At 47.3% G+C, this 23,831-nt stretch overlaps 2 protein-coding genes across 6 annotated transcripts in view; one reads left to right on the forward strand and one right to left on the reverse strand.

Moving 5' to 3' along the window:
* TRAPPC9 (trafficking protein particle complex subunit 9) overlaps positions 1–23,831 on the reverse strand; it is a 514,113-nt gene that overhangs the window by 436,137 nt on the left and 54,145 nt on the right. For 4 of the 5 annotated variants that reach the window (XM_065895753.1, XM_065895754.1, XM_065895751.1 and 1 more), the window contains 3 exons: positions 22,252–22,377; positions 13,469–13,685; positions 5,000–5,143 (listed from right to left, as the gene is read on the reverse strand). In XM_065895753.1, the coding sequence (XP_065751825.1) occupies positions 5,000–5,143; positions 13,469–13,685; positions 22,252–22,377 (487 nt within the window). The remainder of the gene's footprint in view (positions 1–4,999; positions 5,144–13,468; positions 13,686–22,251; positions 22,378–23,831) is intronic. The other variant, XM_065895755.1, reaches the window with a different exon arrangement.
* LOC136137349 (protein CEBPZOS-like) lies at positions 2,111–2,353 on the forward strand. The gene has a single exon (XM_065895749.1). The coding sequence runs from the start codon at positions 2,111–2,113 to the stop codon at positions 2,351–2,353; it is 243 nt and encodes an 80-aa protein (XP_065751821.1).

Genomic DNA, 23,831 nt, shown 5'->3' on the forward strand with positions numbered 1-23,831 from the left:
GCCCTGAAGAAAAGTCGGGACATGACCAGAAGATGCTGTGAGGGCGGGGATGGGGAGGCCATCTGCACAAACCCACCCCAGAGCTGAAGGCGGGATGGCTGGCAAGAGTGTAGCCAACATCCTGAGACAAGAAAACACCAAAAAGCAAAACTCCTGACGTATTCAAGAAACCAAAGGATGGCCAATGTGGGTCAAATGTAAAGCGCTTCATACTCTCTGTTAAATTCACACATGTTGGTCTGAGCTAATCCTCTGTAATGTTAAATGTATTTCGCAGAGTTCCAGCAACAGTTTCAAGTTTCGTATTACGCTAAAGAGATCTATCATAAAATGTTTAAAACAGATTTTCCTGCTACTTTCAGCTTTAGTTCAAAAACAAGTGAAGCACTTTCAGGAGGTGTCTTAACTCTTTCAAACCCGCTGTACACCATCCAGGTATGTTACGGGCACAAGATACATTTCATAGTATGAGTATCTCTCATAGTAACTGACAGACTTTGGGCAAAGGACTTCATTAGCATCTCAAAGCGTGACAGACCTCAGCACAGTGGCCTGATGCTATCTGCCTCCCAAGAAATGAGACAAGCTACAGGGAAACAGTCAGAAGACTGTAAAAGAGTCTCACATAAAAGAGATACAATTAGTAAACAGGAACACAGAACAAATATCCAAACTTGCAACTTACCCAGATAATACAAATTAAAACAATAAGGCAACGTTTTCTACATACTGAATGAGCAGCACTGCTGCCAGAGGTATAATTAGAACAATCCTTTCAGAACGCAATTTCCAATATGTTTCAACAGCAATAAAAGTGTTCAGAATGGCTGACCCAGTAATCCCTCTCCTGACAAAATCTCTCTCCTGCTCGAAAAGCCAAAGCGCTGAAGAGGCTCACCATAGCCTTCCCAGTAACAGTGAAAATAAACCAAAAAAAGAAAGGGAGTATTCATTATTAATGCATTCAACAGGATGTGAGTACTGAAGTGTGCCACTAACCAGCCACAGTGGCTTTAACTAGCCACTAATAGGGTTTCTTTTCAAAGTGATGAATGTTTTAAATTGACTGTGGTTAACAGGTGCACATATCTGTGAATACACTAAAAAACTGAAGGGCACATTTTAAACAGTGTGGTCTGTGAACTAAATCTCAATAAAGTTACTTTTAAGAAAGGAAAAGCATTTATTATTAATGCATTCAGCCCTATGTGGATGCCAGCACAAGCCACTAGGTGACAGGGACAAGAAAAACAGCAAGTCAGACAGACACCTTCAGAGAGCCTGCTGCCTGAGTGCCGAGCCTGTCAATTAATTGAGCGATCGAAATATAGTGGGTGAAAGTGCTCGATGGGTAAGCACATACTCCAGTGGCAATGTTCCAAAGGAACACAAGGTAGTCTTGAGGGACCAAGAACGGCTTTGTAGAAAACAACAGAAGTGGCTATCTACGCTGAGATCTGAAGGATGAACAAAGGTTAGCCAAAAGAAGGAAGGAAAGTGGAAAGGAAGAAGGGATGAGGGAGAGGAAGAGAATGAGAAATGCAGGTGGACACACCACACTTTCGTTATCCATCCACCAGTGAATGGACATTGATGGATGCCGCTTTCACTTTTTGGCTATTATGCGTGATGCCACCAGGAACACTCGTGTGCAAGCTTTTATGTGGGTTTGTGTCTTCAAACCTCTGAGTATATACCTAGGAGTGGAATTGCAGGATCGTATTGCACTACTGTTGATCATCCACTTTCCTTCCCAAAATCCCAGACAACAGAATCACACAAATCACTGTATCTAACATTCCCCAAATAAACCAAACCCTCTTAATTCCACCAGAACTGGAGAAAGTCCTGCTACCTGAAGCTATTCCTTCTGCTCAGTCTTGTCTGGCAAACACCAATTTGTTCTTCAAGGTCAAGGTCACCTCCTTCATGGAACATGACCCAAACCATTCTTCCACCTCTGAAAAGAACTGTCAATTCCCCCATGATGCTCCCATATCCGTCATTTACTATGGACTCCTCTATAGGCTTAACCGTGGCATCCTCCCCACACCCTATTCTTTTTATGTAAACAGTTGGTCCCAGCAGCCCCGCGAGTACGTGCCTCAGGATGGCCTGTACTCTGGATCCACTGGCAAAGAAGATCTTTAAGGGAGTTTTACTAGCTGAACTTGTGGGCATTTTTGGAGCATATTTTTTGTTTAAAAAGATGAACGCAAGCCAAGATTTCAGGCAAACAATGAGCAAGAAATTCCCCTTCATCTTGAAAGCTTATTACAAATCCACTGAACACTCTGGAATGTGCAGAATCAGAGAGCAAGATCCAGAAAAGAGGCTGAACAGCAAAAATTAGGAATTTGCCCATCGATCAAGGTTTGCCCTATTTCATAGTATCAGGCAAGACTAAAATTCCAAAGTTGACATGGATGGATTTTAGAATATTTAAGGTTAAATGTAAATTCTCATTAAGTCAGAGGTTTTATTCTTTGGACTAACTGTGAAGAAATTGAAGGAAGGTTTGTTTATTACGTTATAAATGCAGTTTCGTTTACTACTCAAAATAAAGTGGTTCTCCTTTAAAAAAAAATCTCCCCTATAATTCTGAATTGATAAATCTTTCAAAGTAGATAAAATAGTAAAACACCTATTTTAAATATTTATTACATTTCTTTTCCATTACAGTTTATTACAAGATATTGAGTATATCGTGCCCTGCACTATACAGTGGGACATTGTTGTCTATCTAATTTATTCCCCTCTCCTTTCCCTTTTGGTAACCGTAGGTTAGTTTTCTATTGTCTATGAGTCTGTTTCTGTTTTGTAAATAAGTTCATTAATATTTATTACATTTTTAACTCACACATTTAAAATCCCATTATCTAAAAATATATTAACTAGAAATACTGCTTTTATCCATTGTCACTTTACCTGAAACAATATTCAAACTCTACATCAATGTCTCTGATACTACTAGAGCCACTTTGGAATAAAATTCGTCTAAAAAAAAACAAAAAACAATTGGCCCCAGAACCCATCTTGTGAGGTCCCGCGCACTGGCACACACCGGGCAGGGGGGGACCTATGAGGAGGGGCAGGCAAGAATCCCCAGACTGTGCCACCTCCATCTGCAAACACCCAGACGGGTTCCCGTCCAAGGAGAAGGCTACTCCTCTCTTCTGTATTTCATTTCAATGCGGTGGTATTTAGAAATGTTAATTATCAACCCTGTGAATGGTACCATGAGCTCTCCAGGAGAAAGGTCACCCAATCAATTAAAATACTATCATTAAAATAATAACAACCTGCCACACAACCTGTAATATCCTAGTTGTACAAATGAGAAAATGAAGGCCCAGGAAGAACCTAATTACTGATCTGAGGTTACGGTAATTAGAGGTTGGGGTGAGTGGAGGGAACCCTTGGTCCTCCTGACTTCAGTCTTCTTCGCAGAAGACTCCAATTAACCAAATACCATTACACACAGGCCCTTATGAGGCAGCGGTCTGTTCAACAGGGTCAAATATCCCAAGTTTCTCTCCTTCTAGACCCAGCGTCTTCGGATCACAAATTAATATGACCTTAAATAACCACCAAGTTCCTTCTCTCCTGGGGCTTCTGCAGGGAAGACAGGCCGACTAAACAGGCCCCAGCTCTGTCGGTGCAACGTGAGAAGTGCGTGAGGGGAGAGACCGAACAGCAGGAGGACGACGGGTCCCCTGGGACTTGTGACAGGCAGTCTAGAGGAAGTGCAGACCCAGGGGAGATGGCTGACAAGGTGCAGGCAAGGGGTGAGGGCAAAGGCCCGCTGTGGGAAGAAGATGTGTATTTGCGAGAAAAAAGTCCAGGACGAGGCAGGTGAGGCAGGGGGAGGTGGAAGCAGCTCAGGGAAGGGATGTGCTCCCCTCCCTGGGAGCAGCTGCATCAGCCCCTGGGTGTGTGATTACAGAGACCCAGCTCCTCTCCACACAGCGCGGCCATCCCAGTGCCAGAGGTCCCGCTGAGGCCTCACCCCCAAGGCTCTGGGCGGCGTCCTCTCCAGACAGTGCCCTCCACAGGGAGATAGGGACCTCGCCACGAGAACCTGTACGACCTTTCGGTGAGGGGGCAGAAGGCTGGCCTGCGGGATGATGCAGGATGGCTCCAGGGTCACCCCAGCCCGGAGCTCCCGGGGGCCGCCCAGGCCCCCGCAGATTCTGCCCCGAGGCCCAGCTTCCCTCTGCCCAAACAGACCTGCCTCCTTCTCTTCCCCTCAGTGGGTGTCGATCCCAAGAGCACTTCTAATAAACGCCCCGCACTTGCATCACACCCAGGAGTGCTTCCCAGGGGACCCACAGCACATGCTAACCCGGCGGGAGGGACAGGCAGACAGGGTGCTGGGACACAGGCAGCGGAGGGCTGATTTCCAAGGGCCTGTGCGGCACCCAGGCAGCAGGAGAACACCTGGGGCTCAGGGTGGGGCCTGGGCTGGAGATAAACGGATCGTGACTGAAACCCAAAAAACACGTAACACCCAGGAACTGTGTGAGAAGAGAAGGTGACGGAGGCAAGGACCTAGAAGAAAGTTGCCCTGATGTATGGGCAAAGACACGCACGATCCCTCAGAGAGTCAAGACAGACGCTGCCCGCGCGGGGAGCAGTGACCAAAAGGGGCACAGAGGTGTTTGGGGTTCTGGTCTTGTGTCCGATCTGGGTGCCGGGTACCACGTGGTCACTTCGTGAAAACTCACTGAGCAGTGTGCTTGTGAATCGTGCACTTCTGCATATAAGTGTCACACTTGGACACTTACATTCTATAAAACGTAGGCAAAGGCAAGGGGAGCCCATGCCGGAGGCTGAGAGCAGCGAGAAGGGCCAGCAGTGTGTGTTGAGAGGGGCCCAGGGAGGTGAGGGCACGGAGGACATCACCCACCCGATCCTGGGCCGGTGTTGACGGGGGCCAGCACCAGGAGGGCACTCATTCATCTTTCCTGGGAGAAAACTGGAGTTTGAATCCACTCACCTTGATCTGACAAGAAATCCAGCATGGTCTGTAGCAGGAAGGACAAGTGCCTGACAGAGAGAGCAGGGTTCCCCATCCTCCGGGACGCATAGACCAGCTCGTGAAGCAGACGCATCTGGACGGCAGCCCAGCCTCGGTGCGTGCCTGCGACAGAAGACACAGAGCATCAGAGCAGGGCTTCAGGGGCGCACTGGCAACAGGGCCGACACATGAGCCCGCTGGAGCCATGTCTAACGTGTAAAACTCGTGATTTCAAGATAACGCCTCAACCACCACGCTCAAAGGGCAACCAAAGCATTTCCCCTGTGTTTATCCTGGAGAAGCACACTCACATGATGCGCCTGTTCACATGTTGTTTTCGGTTTTTTATGTTTTTTTAAAATGCTTTATATTATATGGGGTTGGCCAAAAAGTTCGTTCGGGTTTTTCACAAGATGTTAGACAAAAACCCGAACGAACTTTTTGGCCAACCCAACATTTTTCTCTCTTCTGCAAAGACACAATTTTTAAAATAACCCACTTTGAAATATTTATAATAAGGCTATGACAAAAGATTATGTTTTCAGTGGCATGTATTTGAATTACAGCATACTTTTTTTTTTCAAGAAAATACTATTTGATGAGCCTTCATTATCAACAACCAAGGCCATGAAATTAAAAAGCACAGCATTTCTCTGAAGTATAAGAACAGAAAAGCAGAAAGCTAAAGTAGAAAAAAGGTTACCAGCGAAACTGTGGCTGCTCCCTCCAAAATAACAGCGTGTTTGAAGTTAGAGGTGGAAGGGACCGGTTGCACAGCCATGGAAAAGTACTTTTTTAAGATCACAGGATTTTAGAGTTGTTTATTCCAAATCCCTTTTGGCAACAGTTACTGCTTTTAAATATTTTCCACCTTAAAATTCTTCATGAAGATGTGGAAACAGGGCTCAAAAACAGTTACCACCCAGAGCTGTGTGCCCAGGGGCCCCGGGGGGTTGGTAGAAAGGTTGGGGGAAAGGATTTAAGACTCTGACCAAAGCATTCCTCCTCTCATAGGCCTACTGACCGTCTCTCCCACTGCCTACCCTACAAGGCTGGCAAGTCCCTTTTGTGAATTTCCACTGAATCCTGCACAAATCTTGTCCCATAGGCGTTATCTGGCACACACAGCGAGGCACCTGTAAGCTTGTGTCTTTGTTTCTCCCATCAGTCCTTAATTTCCTTGGGAGCCAGGATGGTGTCTTATTCACCCAAATATCCTTACTGCCTAGTAAGATGCCTAATACACAGCTGGTCCTTAACAGGCTCGTGGGTCAAGTTGAAAGCCTGATGAAAGAAAAAGCCCCTATTTTTCAGACATGCCTACTTAAGCATATAGGGTAAAATGACATGATTTCTGGGATTTGCTGTAAAATGTTTCAACAAAGAACAAACAAAAGAAAAAGAAAGGTCTGAATAAAGCCAGATATGGCAAAATCTTATTAATTATTTAATCTGGGTGATGGGCTATTGTACTATTCTCTCTGATTTGTGTATATCTAAATTATTTCATAGTAATTTTTAAACTGTTAACTGAATAACAATTACTAATAATTATGAATTGAAATTCTTAGAGCTGACCAAACCTACCCACACACAAAAACCTTGATATCCTACCAGTTTTATCTTACAGAAATCTTTTCATACAATGACAGGAGAGGAAAGAAGGACAAGTCCCTGCAGTATTTCCACGATGTCAAAAGACCAAAGGCCAAAACAAAATAAGAGATTCTGAAAAGGATGATAAGGCTGAAATCAACGTCATGACTAACCTAGCCCAGAATTCTAAATGACCTGACCTAACTAATCTCCACCCCACCATACCAAGAATGGGGCACATATCACTCTGCAGATTTTTTTTTAATAGATAAGGATACAGTTCCTACCACAGGCAATTACGGTAAGACTGGGTATAAATTTTCTTAACACCATATAGTGTACAAATCATAATTTCTATGCGATTCAAACTGCTCATCCTATAAAATCTGAATCTTTTTATTCTTAAGACAGATTTGCAGTATATGAGCCAGTGATAAAATTTTCAACACTCTTGTATTCAGAAAGTTCAGCAATGTGAGAGCTTATTACCTCAACTACTGCCTTTTACCAAACTTATGTGCCTTACCACTCTCGTTCATAAGAGTTCCTGGGGGAAATTTAATCTCTCATTGAGGAAAAGGCTAAGCAAAAGGTATGATCAAAAAGTCTTCATATACAGGAACACAAGTAAGATTAAAGTAATAATAAGCAGCCCGTTACGCTAGCAAATACACACAGTGTACTTCTGTGCTCCTACCTCGACTTTCCATAACAGCTAGGGAAAATGTTCATTTCCAGAAACAGAGAGAAACACATTTCAGGTCCTGAGAATACAGACAATTTCCCTTTTATTCACAGGTACGGGGATTTAGTAGAATTCCATTTAATTCTCTGAGAAATGTTGAAAGTAGTCCAGAGCAACAGTGGAGATGGGGTTTAAAGGAACTTTTATTTCCTGTTAAAAATACAGCCAGCTGACATTTATCACTTTTACCTTATTTGATCTCTTACCTTACCTCCCCACCTCTTTCACAAAATGATGGTGAATGTCCCCTCCGGCAACAGAAGGCTAAGTAAAAAGTATCAAATCACATGGAGGTGTGCTTATTTGTTTCATTTTTCAAAAGAAACATGTTTCAAGCATGTGATTTAAAAATTAAGATCAAGAAACAAACTCTGTTCAATAAATGGCAATGAGCACATGTCATGTAGCTGCTCATCAGGTTTGGACACACGTTACACGTATTTACAGGCACGCCTGCTGTGTGCCAGCAAGGGGGACACAGGGACAGGCAGGGTCTCTGCTCTCACGGGGCATACAGCCTGGTGGGGTGGGGGTGGAGGGAGAAGTGCTAAATCATTGCCCCATTTTCTTAATGTACTTACACATTATGGGAAATGCTGTTTAGAAAGAACAGGAGTACGTGAAAGAGAGAAATAAAAGGACTGCATTTAGGTGGAGAGACGACGGGGGACCTCTAGAAGAGCTGACACTCAGGGGAGACCTGAAGGATGCCTGGGGTGCAGCGGTGAACGGCAGGGAAGAGCATTCCTGAGGAAGCAACAGCCGGGAGGAGAGCCGGCAGTGGACACCTGGATGGCGTGTGCACAACTGGCCCTGCACGGAAAGAAAAGGCTAAGGCCAGCCCAGTGTAACTGCATAGAGCCCAGGAGGCTTGCATTTACTCTGGAGCCAGCCTGCAGTTATGTTCGAGGGATACAAAAGGGGTCACTGGAAAGCACCTGCGATCTCTCCAGAAGTCTGTCAGAAGCACACTAACAGGGATCCCGGTCCCACGCACACGGAAACTCAATCCCCCTTCCCATCTCTCTACAGAGCAACAGTGTGACCGCTCGAAAAACCCCCTTCCCAGACACTAACTCACCCCACGAAATTTGTCCCGAAGACGGCCTAACGGAGCCTGTACGCTCAACTGTCCCCTCCACAGGCCTGGAGGTCTCATCTCGTCTCACACCAGCAACTCTCAGCCTTTCAAATGTAAACCCCGAAAGCTTCTAGGGCGTGTCCAGCTATTCTGCCCTTAACTTCAACCACTGGTACCAGGGCCAAGGCAGGGGGCCATCCCACCAGCACGCACTCCTTCCCAATGGGGCCAGGCCTGAAGCACTGGCCCTCAGGGCACTTTATTCCAGCCTCCACGTGGCCTCAGAGGGACAGATGGAATTAGACCTCACCTGACAGTATCTGCTGAGCACTGTCCTAGCACATTCTGGGGACTGACTCACTCAGTCCTTATAACAACCTTCCCGTGACACAGTAAAAGTACCTCCCTGTACAGATGAGGGACCGAGGATTTGACAGGGGCCATGCAGCCAGTCGGTAATGTTGTCACCCTCTCACTAGCTGTTCGACCTGAGGAATAGCATTTAACCTCCCCAAGCCTCTATTCCCTCAAGTGCGGTACAGGGCCCACTGCACCCGCTCACCAAGCCGTGAGAAATGATGGTACACATGTGAAACCGTTCTCCCTGAGGCCACAAGCAGAGTAAGGCAAGTGCAAGTGCAAGGTGTGCTGGGAGAGAGACCGTGTGGAGCAGACGGGGCGCTCTATCACCTGACCCTCCAGCCCTGGGCCGGGACACAGCTGGGCCTGGGCAGCAGGCTCTGGGTTCTGGGCCTCGCCCACACCCAGGACAGCGTCCTCATGCAGGCAACACTCTCAGGCACTGACCCTACCAGGCAAGGAAGCTGCTCTATATTTGTCACTTAAAATACTGGGAAATGTAAAGACAACTTTCTAAAGAAATAAAGACATCCCTGACTTCAAAATGTACTGTAAAGCTACAAAAATCAAGACAGTGTGGTAACGGAAAAACAAACAAACAACACAGAATGGACACCACCAAGAATAAATCCTAACGTAAACCATGGATCCTGGGTGACGCTGTGTCAGCGCAGATTCATCCGTTGTAACAAATGCACCACCCTGGCGGGGATGTTGATGAGGAAGGAGGCTGGGGGGGGTGATGCGGGGGACGGGGGTATGTGGGAAATGGCTAAGCTCAATTTTGCTGTGAACCTAAAACTGCTCTAATGAAGTCTACTTAAAAAATAATAATAGGGCTTCCCTGGTGGCGCAGTGGTTGAGAGTCTGCCTGCCGATGCGGGGGATGCGGGTTCGTGCCCCGGTCTGGGGGGATCCCACATGCCGCGGAGCGGCTGGGCCCGGGAGCCATGGCCGCTGAGCCTGCGCGTCCGGAGCCTGTGCTCCGCAGCAGGAGAGGCCGCAGCAGTGAGAGGCCCGCGTACCGCAGGGAAAAAAAAATAATAATAATAATAAGATCACACAGGGGAAAGTGTGGTGGTAGGAGGGACGTGATAAAATCCATTATCACGTGGTTTACATTTAGAAGAATAAGCACCATCCGAGCTCCTAGGTAAATGGGTGAACTGGTGAAACCACTTCCTGTGACTCGCGTGTGGACACACGTGGACACCCTGCCGCGCCAGTGCCACCGCGCGACACCCAGGGGCTCCTTTGCTGTTGTTCATCTTCCGCCATTAAGCGCTGAGTGGAGAGGAGAAGGGAAGCCACCAGCTGTGTCAGAAAAGCCTTTCAGCTCCCAGCACCTCCACCCTTAGAGCAAACCCCAGGCACGCAGCACACCTCTGAGAGTGTTGTCCGGTTTGCACTCTCTGCCCTCTCCTCCGAGAAGCGGACAGCTGCTCACAACTAGACTGCAGAGCAGCTACAGAGCCCGGGAATTCAGAAAGGGCCTCCCCGGAAGGCGGCCGCTCACTCCGTGGAGACGAGCAAAGTAAACGCAGACCAGTGAGGATCCGGGAGCCAAGCCCCGTGGTGTCTTCACTGCTTTCCTCACCTGGCTGTGTCCCGGGAGAGCTCCCTGTGCAACACCAGACGCAAGGGCGATGGCAAATGTGACCTGCATCCCGAATCCCTCATCCTGGCTCGGCCTGACCTTGGCACCCCAAATCCAGCACCTCCCGAACCATGCATCACACCTGTCCTCTCTTTCCCTGACTGTCCTCTGCCCTCCAGGGTCACCTGGACCTACAGCCTCCCTCTCAGGATCCCCGTCCTGACTCCATTAGCAATGAGAGCTCCCAGCAGAAACACCACCAAGTGAAGCCCACCCTCCCCTCTGGATCCCAATTTCCTGTCTGTAAAGAGAGGGAAGGAGCTAGATCAGTCTTCTCAGAGTCATGTGAGACTTTTCCAAACACATACGCTCGGGCCTCACTGCACACACCCTCCCCCCCCCGCCCCCCCGCAAGAGGTGACAGGCTGGGAGCCCAGGGAAAACAGGTCACGCAGAAGGCCAGCCAAGGGATCCCATCTGCAGAGACGGGGCCCACCAGAAGGTTCTCATTTCTGGCTGTGAGTCCCTTTAGTCCTCAGGCTCCAAGATGACTTTCAGTTAAACACCACATGGTCTCGGTGTTTCAGAACACGAAGGACAGTCCTGTGACCACAGCTGGGGCAAGGCTGTCCAGAGAGAGTAGAAGCAGCCCTTAGAGGCCAGTTAGAGGCCCACAAGAGATGCCAGGAAGAAATTAAAATGGTCTCTGGGAAGCACCTGACTGCCACTGCCCTGAGGTTCTTGTCTGCAGAAGAGAGACACTGGGGCTGAAATCACAGGCCGCCGGTATTAATTTACCCAGAACTCACAGTCCGCCCAAAAGCGCCAGTCGTGAAACAAGTGCTCAGCAAACCTTACGTTTCATCCCTTTTCTTGGGGGAACACAGAGGAAAAAGGAATTAGAGAAAGGAAGAGCAGATGACATGGCAGATGAAAAAAATGTGTCGTGATTTCTGTTTGGGTGAGATGGTGAAAGATCTGGAAGAAAGTGTCACTGAATAAAGTCAGACGTGGCTGAGCGTCCATGCATTTCCCCTCAACATGTGGCACGGTGTCCAGCACAAAGCAAGAAGCAAGAAACGTCTGCTAACAGCAAGACCTCCTGGAGAGGGTCCCCAGTTCTACCCTTGAGCCCTTGCACTTAATACCATCACCAACGGCTGGGACAGAAGACAGGGACAGAGTTCAGGTTCAAAATCACTCCAACAGTACGAGCCCCATCACCGATGCTATCCAGCAGAGACAAACGTCAAGCCCCTTGTTTAACTTTTTAAAAAGATCAACAGCAAGGGCACAGGATGAGGGAGACCAGGCAAGGTCATGTGACCAGGCTCTATTATGTGAGATGGCTTCACAAAGGGAACGCTACGTAAACGGGAAAAGTATGCAGACTGCCCCTATCAGCACTGGGCCCACCAATCTTCCCCCTGTGGCTGCAGAGAAGCAGGACATCTAAAGCCCAAAGTCCACGCTGCCCGGCTCCTATCAACACCTCCTGAGCACGTGTGCTCACATGCCAAGCCCCCAGCAGCAGGTCTCTGGCTTCTACAGGAGGCGGGGGCTAATGAAGGGCTGTGTCCTGTCTCAGCTTCCCTCCACTCCTCAAAGGCCACCTGCCGTGCTGCTCACTCGGTCTCCCTCTGCTCTTCCAAACCCCAGGTCCCGCCTTTTAAATGATTTTGGAAAACATTTTTTAAGTAATTTGGGCCCCCTGAAGTGATTTCGGATATCGCTGTGCTCTGAGCCAGGACTGTGGCAAACTACGGTCCGCACACCGAATCCAGCCCCACCCACACCATAAGTAAAGATCTGTCGGCGGACATTTCATCCCTGGCTGTTCTCACACCTCAGCAGCAGAGCCGACGAGCTGCAGCAGAGGCCGAAGGGCTCCCAGAGCCTGAAATGTTTACTCCCTGGCCCCTGGACAGAAAAAGATTGCCAACTCCTTGCTCTACGCTAATCAGAATTCATCCTGAGTGTACGATTCTATCAAATGTTAAGTGATGCTTTGGGGAGAAGGTCAGAATGGGGGGAAGTCCAGACAGAGTAATTCATCAAGAACCACCTAGGCAACGGAGACAGAGGAGAGGAAGGCTCTGGAAGGACCCGAGAGCTCTCTGCAAATACCTGGAAGGTCAACACATGCTAGAATTGCTTGTTTGTACGTTGGAGGGCAGGAGTTGTCCTCTTCCCACTGCCCCACTCGCTCACCTCACACATCCCATGGCACCAGGCAAGAGCGCGACAAATCATTACTGAGGAGGTGGACACAAAGGGAAAGCGGACACACCGTCCCCAGGAGGTAAGGCAAGCAGGAAGGGGATTCGTAATTCTTTCATGGAGAGACCCAGTAATCAGAACTACCCAAGAGCAGAACAGACTCATCACTCGGACCATGGGCCCCTCAGGCCGGCACACATGACCACATAAAACACGTGCCAGAGGACTGTCTTTGCCCTGGTGGGACAGGAATGTAGACGGCCCCTCAGTTCTCTCCCCGTCTAGCAGGCCAGGCCTGCTGGCTCTGGACGTGAGCTGGAGGAAAGTGCTCTGCATGTCCTGCCTTAAACGGCCATCAACCATTATTTTTCGCCTGCGAATCACCCTTTGCCTGACACTAGGCATCGCACTTGTGTGCACTTGTTATTAGACTCAGAGCTATGTTTAACACGTACTACCCTGCATTAACATTGCAGGATAAGGATTTATCACCAAATGCATACCTGTACTTGTACACATATACCCCAGGACTTATTCTAGATTGGTTGATTTTTGCAAATTGGCTAAATCACATGAGGTAAGTAGGATTCACTAGGTATTTAAGATGTTTCAAGGAGGACACACGTCAGTGAGCTCAGGGGAGATTTCCAACCGGCACACAGATTTAAGAATGCCAGCCCGCATGCGGAGCACCGCTACGTTCTGTTGTGATCTATCAAAAGTACCCAAGTGCAGGAGACCTTAGTCACCTTTGCACGCCAGCACCAGTCATCGTGTCCGACAGGCAGGGCAGGGCCCATTAACTGGACGCACCATTAACTGGACTGAAGCAACTTTCAGCTCTAGTACCTTTGTTGAAGTCTTGCGGATCCAGCGACAGACTGTAGCCAGGAAGCGTCTCGAGGAGGAGTTTGTAGCAGGCCCTCCAGCCAGGCTCTGAGATGCTTGGGGCCACGCACTGCATGGCGGCCACGCGCTTGAAGAAGGCGGACTTGCGGTGGAAGCCGATCAACTCGTAGAGCTCAGAGAGGATGCTGTACCTCTGGATCTTCTCCTCCTCAGAGAGCTGAAGCACACAGAGGAAAGTAAAAAGCATGTGAAAGAATCTTACAAGTGAAAAAGGAAACATAAAAAAGCTTTTTCATAAAACAGGCCCAATGAAACATGAAGGAAAAGGGAAGCTGAGTTAGTGCACTGACAGGGCAGGATCCAGAGAAGCACCGACATGGAAGCTCCAAGGCCTTCTCTGAGCCCCATCTCTCCAAGCTCACCCTGTCCTTTTGCTAAGAAGGCCCATATTCTCTGGAACAAAGGTATTTGCTACCTAGCACATAAGATGCAGAGAAGGGAAAGAGAAAGGGCAAGACACTGGAATTTGGGCAGGGACTTTCATCAAATACATTAACTTCTCAAAACACAAAATATATAGAACCAGGTAACCAGGTAACTAGACAAAGAACTGTTAATAATAACCACACCTAACTTGGACTTAAATTAAGACTTCATGGCTTACAAAATTTTTTCTTTCATCTACAACCTAACCGTATTTTCCCAACCACCCCATGATGTAGTAATAACAATTTCTGTTTAATCACGACTACAGGCCAGCAATGTAACTACTAGGTAACAGCTCAGAATTTTTAAAAGCCGTGTCTGTGATATAGTCTGTGTACACATTTATTTCCTTTTGGCTTCATTCTAAACGAGGATCTAAATCAATTTTTTAAACGCAACAACAATAACAACAAAAAAACAAAAACGAGGGTCAAAAATGGGGATTTAATGCTTAACTGAAACAAGGGGCAGGTGAAGTCACAAAAATGCACGCCATGAGGCAGGGGTAATTAACAGAGGCCGACTATAGATTCAGCTCCAAGATCCCTGGCAGCTGAAGCAAAAAGTAGAAGATGATGAGCTACAGGAACCATAACGCCTGTGTCAGCTGCTGGCGCGCCCCATGCGGGAAGTCCAAAACATCCTTCTCACCATCGAGCATCCTTCTCAGACCCCCCGTGTTAAGTGCGACAAGCACACGCCCGCAGCCCGTGCCCCGGCCTCTACCTTGCCCTTCCCGCCAGCCCTCTCCCTCCCTCATCACTGTACTGGTCTGCAAACCCAGGCCTGAAGCGCCAGATTATGGAGGCAGCCCCACACCTTGGCTTGGCGGGCAGCTCACCCAGCTGGGCCCCTGGATCTGCCCATTTCTCTGCTGCATTGGCTTCCCACGGAGAGAGATTCCTTCCTACGCTGGTCCCCACAAAACTCCTCTCTCCTAAATGCAAGGACGTCAAGCCATATTCCAGACTCCTGTTCGACCAGCAAGTTTTCAGTTCCCTCTCTCTTTTTCCTTCTCCAATAAAGAACTTGACTTTCCTCCCTCTCCATCCAACCGTCTTCTTTGTGAGAGCTCTGCGTTCCCCACACACACACCATCCTGAAAGCCGGGCACCTTGCCGGCTAGGACCGAGATGTCTCCGTCTAACCTGGGCTGCATCCTTACACTTTCCCCCTTCTATCTCAGAAAGCCTTTCCTGAATCTCCCATCCCTCTGATTCTGAGTTTAAATGGACAAAGTTCTGAGGTTACCATTATTATGTGCATATCTACCGGGCTTTTGCTAGGTTCCCTTAGCAACAAGCTTCATTAAGGAACTGCATCAGGAAGTTTAAAGAGGCTATTCTTACATCTGAGTGGAGTAGCCCGCAGGAAATGTAAATGGCTTTGAAGAGAAAATTAACCAGGGACAAAGAGGCCGCAGGTTCTAACCAACAGTGTGTCATGAGCCCAAACGTTATCAAATGGCTCAGTCATTACTGAACGTCAGATCTGCAGGAGGTGCCGGGTGCTGGGTTGAATAGACACTGGCCCTAGAGCATGCTCCCACAGCTGGTAAAGTGCTGGGCTTTTCTCTAGTTTCCCAAACAATTCCTTACGACCTCTTTCTCTTATGGTCACTTACATTTCCTACTAATGGCGAAAATTAATTTCAGTCATCTGGGTTGTTTGCGGGGAAGCTGCACGACGCAGTTCACAGAGCTCAGACTTTGGAGCCATGGTGAGCTAGATCTGAAGACCAGTGGTAGCATTTACAAGGTAATCACGGGCACGCAGCAAACACCCCAGCCTCGATTTCCTCACCTCTAAAACTGGGTTCAATAAAGCCAGTGAGCACAGTCGCCGTGATGATTATGGCCGCAACCTGTTTACCCCTAGGTAAGTGCCGGCAACAAGCTGGCTGCCTAATTAGTAGGAAGCATCCTCAGCGGGCTTTAGTTTACCTGAGAACAGATGCTTTGCCGTTTTGTCTTTGGTAACAGAACGTATTTTACTGAGATTAATACCACCAGAGCAGCACCGGCTAGAAAATTCCCCAGCTCTGCAGGGCGAGGCATGTTCCTTTCCTCTACAGAGCTGACCACATTTTCTAGTCATTTGTTTTTACATTTGTCTATTTAGCACCTGTGTCCCCCTCCGGACATTCTGCTCCAGCAGCGCAGGACCCTGTCTGCTTGGCTGCATCACTGAGTATTCTCGGACTACAAGACAGTGGGCCCAGGGCCTAGCACCCAGCCTCCAGTACAGAATGCAGAGAAGGGAAAACCCAAACAAGCATGCTTTAACTAGGCCCCTGCACCCGAAATTACGGTCTGACTTGGGACAAATTATAAAATCTTCTTTACCCTGAGGCTCCTCTTCTATCAACAGGAGTAAACGCACTTAGCACACAGAGTTACAAAGATAGAAGGAAATAACCAAATTCACAACCTAGTCAAGTGTCTGCTAGCGTCCAACAAACACGAGCTGCCTTTATTGCTCTGACACGTCACCGGTGGGGCTTTCTAAGTGCCAAGCAGTGTGTGAAGTGCTCTACACGTGTTATAATACTATTTATTGATACAACTTACAACAAATCCAGGAAGAAGGGAATATTATCATTCCCATTTTACAGATTCACAAACAGGCTAAGGGAGGTTACATTCCAGTCCAAGGTCACACGGAGGGGAAATGGTGGTTGAAACCTGAATCTGGGCTGCCAAGGTTCGCGTTCCTTCTCTCTCACTTCTACCTGACCTGTGAAATCTACGTGCCTGTGAAATCTATGTGTTCGACAGACAAACCTGCAGACAGCCAGCTGTTAAATGCAATGCACGCAGCCGTTTGTCAGAGCTAATTACCATAAACTACTCTCGTAAACAACGAAAGACAAGACAGGTGGATCCATGTTCCCGCTCACAAAGAGAAGTTCTGCCTTGAACACTCCTGCAACGTGCACAAACCCTTCCCAATACCACTAGATCCAAACGTATTCTTTTTCATTTTTTACATTTGCACAGGGCTTCTTAAGGCAGAAGGCACCTGCAATAATTCCATCTTGGTTCCTTTCAAAGTTTCCAGGTTAGCCAAAATCAGTCCCAGAACAGACACAACTCATCAGTTCTACAATGGAACACACCTGACCAAGAACCAAAACCTTGTCCTGGTTCAGAAAAACTATAGATCCCTCTTTGTTACTGTCATTATAAAATCCCACCAGTGTCTATTTGAATTATGGTTTTCTCAGCGTATATGCCCAGTAGTGGGATTGCTGGGTCATGTGGTAATTCTATTTTTAGTTTGTTTGTTTGTTTGTTTTTTGCAGTACGCGGGCCTCTCACTGTTGTGGCCTCTACCATTACGGAGCACAGGCTCCGGACACGCAGGCTCAGCGGCCATGGCTCACGGGCCCAGCCGCTCTGCGGCATGTGGGATCCTCCCGGACTGGGGCACGAACCCGTGTCCCCTGCATCGGCAGGCGGACTCTCAACCACTGCACCACCAGGGGAGCCCTATTTTTAGTTTTTTAAGGAACCTCCATACTGTTAGTTTTTTAAGGAACTTAGTTTTTTAAGGAATTCTTAGTTATTTAAGGAACCTCCATACTGTTAGTTTTTTAAGGAACTTAGTTTTTTAAGGAATTCTTAGTTATTTAAGGAACCTCCATACTGTTCTCCATAGTGGCTGTATCAATTTACATTCCCACCAACAGTGCAGGAGGGTTCCCTTTTCTCCACACCCTCTCCAGCATTTGTTGTTTGTAGATTTTCTGATTATGCCCATTCTAACCAGTGTGAGGTGATATCTCATTGTAGTTTTGATTTGCATTTCTCTAACGATTAGTGATGTTGAGCATCTTTTCATGTGCTTCTTGGCTATCTGTATATCTTCTTTGGTGAAATGTCTATTTAGGTCTTCTGCCCATATTTTGATTGGATTTTTTTTCGATATTAAGCTCCATAAGCTGTTTGTATATTTTGGAGATTAATCCTTTGTCCGTTTTTTCATTTGCAAATATTTTCTCCCATTCTGAGGGTTGTCTTTTTGTCTTGTTTATGGTTTCCTTTGCTGTGCAAAAGCTTTTAAGTTTAATTAGGTCTCATTTGTTTATTTTTGTTTTTATTTTCATTACTCTAGGAGGTGGGTCAAAAAAGATTTTGCTGTGGTTTACGTCAAAGAGTGTTTTTCCTATGTTTTCCTCTAAGAGTTTTATAATGTCCGTCTTACATTTAGGTCTTCAATCCATTTTGAGTTTATTTTTGTGTATGGTATTAGGGAATGTTCTAATTTCATTCTTTCACATGTAGTTGTCCAGTTTTCCCAGCACCACTTACTGAAGAGGGAAGCAGCAGCATAGCACAGGGAGATCAGCTTGGTGCTTTGCAAGGACCTAGAGGGGTGGGATAGGGAGGGTGGGAGGGAGGCTCAAGAGGGAGGGGATATGGGGATATATGTATGCATATGGCTGATTCACTGTGTTGTACAACAGAAACTGACACAGTGTTGTGGAGCAATTACACTCCAATAAAGATCTATTAAAGGGCTTCCCTGGTGGCGCAGTGGTTGAGAGTCCGCCTGCACGGGTTCGTGCCCTGATCCGGGGAGATCCCACATGCTGCAGAGCAGCTGGGCCCGTAAGCCATGGCCGCTGAGCCTGCGCGTCCGGAGCCTCCACAACGGGAGAGGCCACAATAGTGAGAGGCCCACGTACCACAAAAAAAAAAAAAAAAAAATCTATTAAAAAATAATAAAATGTTTAAAATTGTTTAATTTAAAAATTAAAAAAAAGAAAAATCCCACCAGAACTCATTATTTTGCTGTCCGCTCAGCTGGCAACCAGATACGGAGATGAGTCAACTCCAGCACAGCATCGAGTTGGGGAGAACTCTAAAGGCCCACACCCGCTGCAGCAAGGCGGGCCACTTACCTTCCGCATGGCTCTGCTGACCCCTAGTGTTCTACGAAGATCAGGCCAACAGAGAAGGGGCTGTTCCCAACAGCTGCAAATTCCCACACATTAAATAAAAGCATCTGATCTTATCAAATATGTTGTGTATACACCCACCTGTGAAAACAGCTTCGCCAAAAGCCCAAATGTTCAACATTAATTTGCAAAGCCAACTCCGGTCCGTAAAGGCGAGCAAGTCTTAGGACACTAAGTCTTCCAAGTCCCTCCCACACCCAACCCTCCACCAAACTGCCTGCAGTTCTTCAGCATGCTTTTAAATGCATGCCCCCGCCCCCCAGATGTCCCTCCACGCCCTCTGGCCTGAGTATAAGAGCGGCTACTGGGTAACTGCAGGGCAACACTAGACAGGACTAGACACAGAGAATCTGAACTAAACTACTCCTGATCACCATGAGTTCGTTATTCCATCATTTGACAGATGAAAATGTCGAGAGATATGGAGGATTATGCTCAAGGTCACGCAGCTAATAAGTGGCAAAGTGGGGTCTGCACACAGGCCCACGACTCTGCTCCTCACTCCAGCATGACGCCCCAGCTGGATCCCCACACCCACAGGGTTCTCTCGTGCCTGCCTGACAGGTCCACGTTTCTTTGCTTTGACTCACGACCTATAACAGGTCTGCCTTTTAAGCACCTTTTCCATCCACTGTCCCTCAGCAACAAAACCGCTCAGGCCACCAAACGACTTCCGGCTCCCCAAGCCCTCCGTGCTCGAGCCAGGTCACGCCTTCGCACCTGGTCCCTGCTCAGAGGCTCTTCAGCCCCTGTAGGTGGATTATTTCTGCTCTTTGCAGGAAAACCCCTCTGGGGAGCCCTCCTCTCACCCTCAGCACAGCAGTCCCCGGGCCGCATCCCCAGCTGTCCCACTAGATCTGCATGTGCCCTCTTTGGACCAGCAGCCTAAGAGCTAGGGATTACGCCCTGGTCATCCCTGCAAACGTACTGCCCAGCTCAGAGCTCACACCCAGCAGGTCACCCGGAAATCGTGGTGAGTGATGGATCCAACCCAGATGTCTGTGCCTTTGCCAGCACTGCTGAGGCTGGTTTCCACCCTTCGCTCAGTTTCCCATAAAACTGAAGCTTCACCGTCAAGTGGTGGGTTTTCACTTTTCCTGCCCATCTTTACCAGAAACGTCAAGGGAAACCAAAACACCTTTTCTCAACCCTTTCCTGATGACACATTCCCATCCGTGATATCGCCATGCTCAGCAGCTTTGAGTCCACGTAGTGTTGTTTCCCTTACGCTAAATGGCTCCAAACGTTGTGGGATTTTTTTCTCTTTTTGGTTTGTTTGTACTCGGTTTATTCGCTTGATTCTGCTTTTGTCTCTCCCTTCAGTGTTAGGCTGGCAGCTGCCACTTCTCACTGCCTTCAGCTGCCTCCCTCCCAGTGTCCCGGGGGTGCAGTAACAACCTTCACAGAAGAGGAAACCAAGGCACAGAGAGGTTAATCTACCCAAGGGGCTAAGCCAGATTCAGGCCCCAGCAGTGTGTATTCCGAGTCCCTGTGCTAAACTATTATGCTAAAATAGTTAACTTTTTATAGATTGTGGTTATAAACATATGAGGTATCAAAATATGTATGAGCAGCACACACATCAACGCTAAGACCTTCATTAGCCATTGCTTTATTTCTATTTTAAAAATTAAGAACCTCTGGGCTTCCCTGCTGGCGCAGTGGTTGAGAGTCCGCCTGCCGATGCAGGGGACACGGGTTCGAGCCCTGGTCCAGGAAGATCCCACATGCTGCAGAGCAAACTAAGCCTGTGTGCCACAACTACTGAGCCTTTGCTCTAGAGCCGGCATGCCACAACTACTGAAGCCCGCATGCCTAGAGCCCGTGCTCTGCAACAAGAGAAGCCACCGCAATGAGGAGCCCGCGCAATGCAATGAAGAGTAGCCCCTGCTCACTGCAACTAGAGAAAGCCTGCACACTGCAATGAAGAGTAGCCCCCGCTCGCCACAATTAGAGAAAGCCCGCGTGCAGCAATGAAGACCCAACGCAGCCAAAAATAAATTAATTTTAAAAAAAATTAAGAACCTCTGCAGTCAATATGGCAAAATGTTAACATGTTAAACCTAGATGATAGAGGCATGTGTGTCTTATTACTCATTCTCTCTTATATGTTCAAAATACAAAATGATTGTAAAGTCTCTCTCCCCTCCCCTCCACCCACTACCCTCTCTCTCACCTGAGCCTCCCAGACCCACATATTTTACAGTCTTTTCATTATATCCACAACTGAATCCACCAGCGTTGCCCCCAAACTCCCTCTGCAGCTTTCCCTTCTCCGAGCACAGCATGACCATCATTTACCTAATTAATCAAGCCAGAAACCTGGGCGTTATTCTGTCTGCCCTCACATACATCATTAATCCCTTCCTTTTCACCCCCTAAACACGTCTTCGATCTGTTGGCTTTTTTCCATTGACCGTCCCACCACCACTCAGGTGAAGCCGCCTACACTGCCCACCTCGACTCCTCAAGAGCCTCCCACCTGGCCTCCCTCACCATGCTTACCCTACTCCACACAAAGGGGATCCCATCACTCCTGTGCTTTTAAGACCTTTCTTTTAAAAACCACTGTTCTTAGAATAAACTCCAAGTTCTTCACCTGGTGAATGTCTACCTTTGCCACGAAACTGTCAGCTTAATGAGAGAAGACTCTGCCTTCTCCACCTCTACGCCCCCTCCTGGCACAATGCCATGCTCAGTACAGATCTGCTCGATTACAGTAACGGTATTGTAACCCTAGTCCTGGGTCCTTAACCAAACTGCTTCACTTCTGAGTCTTGGTTGCCCTGGCCATAAAAATCCAAGGTAGATTAGAAAGATTGTAGACGTTTGGCTAGATTATTGATTTAGGGATTTTACAGTAGCAACCTGCAACTAAATGCTCTAATGATTTTGTCTTATTAAAAACACATCCAGATTCAAGTAATATTTGTGGAATGCCTTAGGTGTAAAAGGAGCTGTACAAAGTACTTTCACACGCTTCATGTTTTATAACATGAACAACCCAGACAGGGTCACAAATGGAATAGCTTCACAAGTGACAAATGTAAGGTGATAAGGCATTAAGCTTGTCCAAGGTCGCAAAGCTGGTGAGAGCAAAGTCGTTTCTCCAATCAAAAAAAATTTTGAAAGAACAGAATTCTGAATTTTGAGGGTAAAAGACCATAATACAAAGAGGTAAAACAACTCCCTTAATCAAAGTTTCAAGTTCTGACTCCAGAGTTTTAACCGTGCCATACTGAATGCTAGCACAGCAAAATCAGATGGTCTTTTGGTGAATAAGCTCCAGGAAAACCGCGTTAATTCTTCCACTCATAGGAGGACACACACCCACCTGTCGAAGGTTGATGTAGACTGCATTCTGGAGAAATTCCGAAGCTTCCATGCTCCGCTTCTGAATGGCGAGGACACGGACGGCCTTGACACACGCTTCTAACTCAATCACCCCGGCGTTCTTATACTGCAGGGTCAAAAGAGAAGATGAGAGGTGTTTGTGTCAGGTCGTGCAGGCGGTACCACAGGTACTCAGTGACACTGAGCAGCACGTCCCCACCCAAGGGGGGGACTTTGTGTTTGAGAAAGTCTATCCCGTAAGGGGGCAGAAGGGGTTGGTGGGATTGAGTGAACCTATAAATGCCCATATAGATATGTTTGCGTTCATTCAAATAATACAACCAACAGTCGCTGGATATTCTACAAAATTTCAAAATGTTATCAATGGAAACTTTGCTATTCACTTCCACTTAATCTCCTGCTCGAAAACATTCTTAGACTCTCTCACACCTGCAGCTTTGATGCAGTAGTTGCCAATTCATGTTACTTTGTTACAAAAGTTCTAGCTCCTTGTATCACTGTACCTGTCCTCTCTTAGCACGTTTGATGTCTTTCTGCTTATCTCTCTGAGTTACCTGTTCCTGCTTCTCAGATCCTGAGAGGAAGGACAAATGAAGATACATGAACAGAAAAGGTACCGTGGGCTTCACACAGCCACTCAGTAATGATCCCGGCGAGAACTTCTCCAATCTCATCTTCACCTCTCAAGGTTCTGCACAAGATGACATCCAGCCAGGAGAGCTGGCCTTGCCCACGTGAAAGCTGTGTGGCTCAGACGTGAGGACAGGCCCAGAAGCTGGCTCTGGAGCCCAGGCCCCCCTGCTCTGTGCCTTCCTCTTTCCCGAGGCCCCAACTCGAAGCCCTCCATGCTCCCTGTTCTTCTGCCCTTTTTATTTTTTTTCCTAATTACCCTGAGCTGGAGTGGTTTTCATCTGATGTATCTGAAAAGACTTCCTGCAGCTGGGGAAGAGGCTTCTGAGGTAAATCCATGTATTCTGGTGCCTGAAGAGCGCCCGAGGCTGAGAGACCCCCCACGAACACTCATCAAGGCGTTAAACGTGCTGTGGAGTCAGCCACCCCCCAGCAAGTGTTTGCTGAGACCCCAAGGCCTGCCTGGCATAACCACTCATGAACATGCAGTCTGCCTACTTATCAATTATGAAGAAGCAAAAATATCCAATTGCCCATGTTCCTTACTAAAATTATTTGTAAGGTGGGAAAAGAAATTACTGTGCCAGAAAGAGCAGGTCTCCACTGTTTCCTCATTTCCAATGTGTAACAGGCGCAGAATCTGTGATATATTACATGTAATTTATCAAAGACAGCACGAAAAGAAACTATACTTACCTAACTACCAATACTGAAGTCAGAGTCTATTAATTTTATATACCATTTAACAACACCACACTAAGAATCTAACAGGGACTCGATTTCATTGAAATATAATTATTTCCTTTCCTTCAAAACTCTTAAAATAACTTCTACTGAAGCGAAAATAGAAGTCAACTCATTTTTTTCACATATTTTGGTTATAGTTAAATATTTTAAATATTACAATGAAATTTAAATTGCAATCATAAA

This window comes from Phocoena phocoena, chromosome 17 (genome assembly GCF_963924675.1).
Source record: "Phocoena phocoena chromosome 17, mPhoPho1.1, whole genome shotgun sequence".
Taxonomy (NCBI): domain Eukaryota; kingdom Metazoa; phylum Chordata; class Mammalia; order Artiodactyla; family Phocoenidae; genus Phocoena; species Phocoena phocoena.

Excerpts from the sequence above, each read along its gene's own strand:
- LOC136137349 (XM_065895749.1), top strand. The coding sequence starts at position 2,111 with ATGGCCTGTACTCTGGATCCACTGGCAAAGAAGATCTTTAAGGGAGTT.